We start from the raw sequence: 2,256 nt of genomic DNA, 5'->3' as shown, positions 1-2,256 counted from the left end.
CCGGCCGGGGGCCGGAAACCGAGGTCCCCGGGCCGGTCCTCATCCCCCCGTCCTGCGCCTCGCAGGCCCGCAGCCATGGCGGTGGAAGGCGGAATGAAGTGTGTGAAGTTCCTGCTCTACGTTTTCCTGCTGGCCTTCTGCGTGAGCGCGGCGAGGGGGCGCTGGCGGGGGCGGAGAGCAGGGGTGCGGGGCGAGGCCTGGCCGAGTGGTGAGCGCTGGGCGGCCCAGGGCGAGGCACTGGGGGACCAGGCGTGGAGGGACAGACGGCGCGGCCACCCCGCCCACCGGCGTGCGCGGAGCCCCGAGGCTCGTTCCAGGCGAGCGCGGCGCCCGCCCCCACTCCCTGCCCTCCTGGCCCTTCCTGTCCGGTGACCCAACCACTTGTGATAGGGGCAGTGGGGCAACCAGCCAACGGCCTGATGCTATCGCCACGGGGCTTCCCGCCTTCCGCGCCCCACCTCCTCTCGCCCCCTCCACCCTTCGCCTCTCTGCGTTCCCTGCCCCGCTCCCCGCTCCCGGCTGGCTGTTTGGGGGGGGGGGCTCTTGGCGCCCGTCTTGGGCTCCTGGCTTGAGAGCCCCGTCCGTCCAGGGCGGCGCACGCCCCTCTCGCGCGTTTCCTCCTCCCTGCCCAGCCGGCCAGGGGAACCCGAGTCACGGCTGGTGTGCGTGGGTGGGCACCGGAGGACAGCGAGGGGGCGGTTCTGGAGAGGGCTGAGCCGGGATCCCGGGAGGCCCACGGAAAGCTCTTTCTGGGTCAGGAGTATGTACCCCGGGGTGAAGGCTTTCTGGGAACTCCCTTTTGGCATCTGGTCACCCCTGGTTGGCGAGCCGCTTGAAGGGAGGCGTGTCCCTCGGCCCTCCTTCCGCAATGCCTTGAACACCTGCCGGCCTTTAGTGGGGTCGCGCGGTTCCTCTCCCTCCCCAGCCTTCAGTTCCCTGCGAGGTGTGTGCCGCTCTCTTGGATGGCTGAGCCTGTGTCCTGGGTGCGCTCCCTGGCCGCCGCCATGGAGGGCTGCTGGGCTGTGGGTCCCACCTAACCCTCGCACGCCCTCCTCTCAGGCCTGTGCGGTGGGACTGATCGTCGTGGGTGTAGGGGCCCACCTTATCCTGAAGCAGACCATAAGCCATGAGGCAACTCCGGGCTTCCTGTTGCCTGTGGTCATCATCGCAGTGGGTGCCTTTCTCTTCCTGGTGGCCTTCGTGGGCTGTTGTGGGGCCTGTAAGGAGAACTACTGTCTTATGATCACGGTGAGTGGGGTGTGGGACCAGCGTGGGTGTCCAGGACTGCCGGGGGCATTTCTGTGGTTGGGGCTGGCGAGGGCAGGTGAGGGATCCCTGCTTGAGTGATTCGGGGCTTGGCTGGGCCAGAGCAGGCCCCTGCCGTCGGTGGATTCCAAACGACTCCGGTCCTGTGCTCCTGCAGTTTGCCGTCTTTCTGTCTCTCATCCTGCTGGTGGAGGTGGCTGCAGCCATTGCTGGCTACGTGTTTAGAGATACGGTAAGCAGGCACTAGGGGAGGACCCTGCCTCAGCCTGGCGCGGGACCCAGGCGCCTGAATCCTGACCTCAGCAGCGCTCCTCCCTACTCAGGTGAAGTCAGAGTTCAATAAGGACTTCCGGCAGCAGATGCAGAAATACGCGGGAAACAACAAAACAGCTGCTGCGATCCTGGATGGGCTGCAGCAGGAAGTGAGTGGAGTTGTGGGGAGCGGGGCAGGTGGGGCGAGGGACTGCTCATCTCCTTCGGGAAGGTGGAGGTTCAGCCAGCACCCTCCTGCTGTGTCTCTTCCTCTGCCAGTTCAACTGCTGTGGGGCTGCTAACTACACAGACTGGGAGAGCATCCCTTCCATGGGCAAGAACCGAGTCCCTGACTCCTGCTGCATCAATGTTACTGCGGGCTGTGGGGTGAATTTCAGAGAGAAGGAGATCCATAAGGAGGTAGGACAAGACTTGGGAAACCAGGGAAATGATTCGGGAGGCGGGAGACCGGAGACCCAGGGCAGAGGTGCACAGGCTACGGGATGGGGAGGGAGGGGGTGAAAGGTGGGACTGGGAACCCGGGAGGCAGGTGGGTGCTCCTGACGTGCTTGCCTTGCAGGGCTGTGTGGATAAGATCGGGGACTGGCTGAGGAAGAACGTGCTGGTGGTGGCCGCGGCAGCCCTGGGCATTGCCTTTGTCGAGGTGAGGGCACCCCGGGCAAGGGCTGGGACTCAGTTGGGGGAATCTGGGCAGTGGGGGCGCGGCGGGGGGGGGGG

The 2,256-nt window shown here is 66.0% G+C and overlaps 1 protein-coding gene across 2 annotated transcripts in view; it reads left to right on the top strand.

The window, feature by feature from the left end:
* Positions 1-6: 6 nt before the first annotated feature.
* Positions 7-2,256, top strand: part of CD63 (CD63 molecule) — a 2,498-nt gene continuing 248 nt past the window's right edge. The window contains exons 1-6 of one of the 2 annotated variants that reach the window (XM_008064436.1): positions 7-141; positions 1,060-1,248; positions 1,424-1,498; positions 1,590-1,688; positions 1,798-1,938; positions 2,099-2,182. In XM_008064436.1, the coding sequence (XP_008062627.1) occupies positions 76-141; positions 1,060-1,248; positions 1,424-1,498; positions 1,590-1,688; positions 1,798-1,938; positions 2,099-2,182 (654 nt within the window). In that variant the 5' untranslated portion in view covers positions 7-75. The remainder of the gene's footprint in view (positions 142-1,059; positions 1,249-1,423; positions 1,499-1,589; positions 1,689-1,797; positions 1,939-2,098; positions 2,183-2,256) is intronic. The other variant, XM_021715496.1, reaches the window with a different exon arrangement.

Source organism: Carlito syrichta, unplaced genomic scaffold (genome assembly GCF_000164805.1).
Source record: "Carlito syrichta isolate Samal-C Ts95f unplaced genomic scaffold, Tarsius_syrichta-2.0.1 Scaffold100660, whole genome shotgun sequence".
In the NCBI taxonomy this organism is placed as follows: domain Eukaryota; kingdom Metazoa; phylum Chordata; class Mammalia; order Primates; family Tarsiidae; genus Carlito; species Carlito syrichta.
This window is presented reverse-complemented; position numbering and strand designations above follow the sequence as displayed.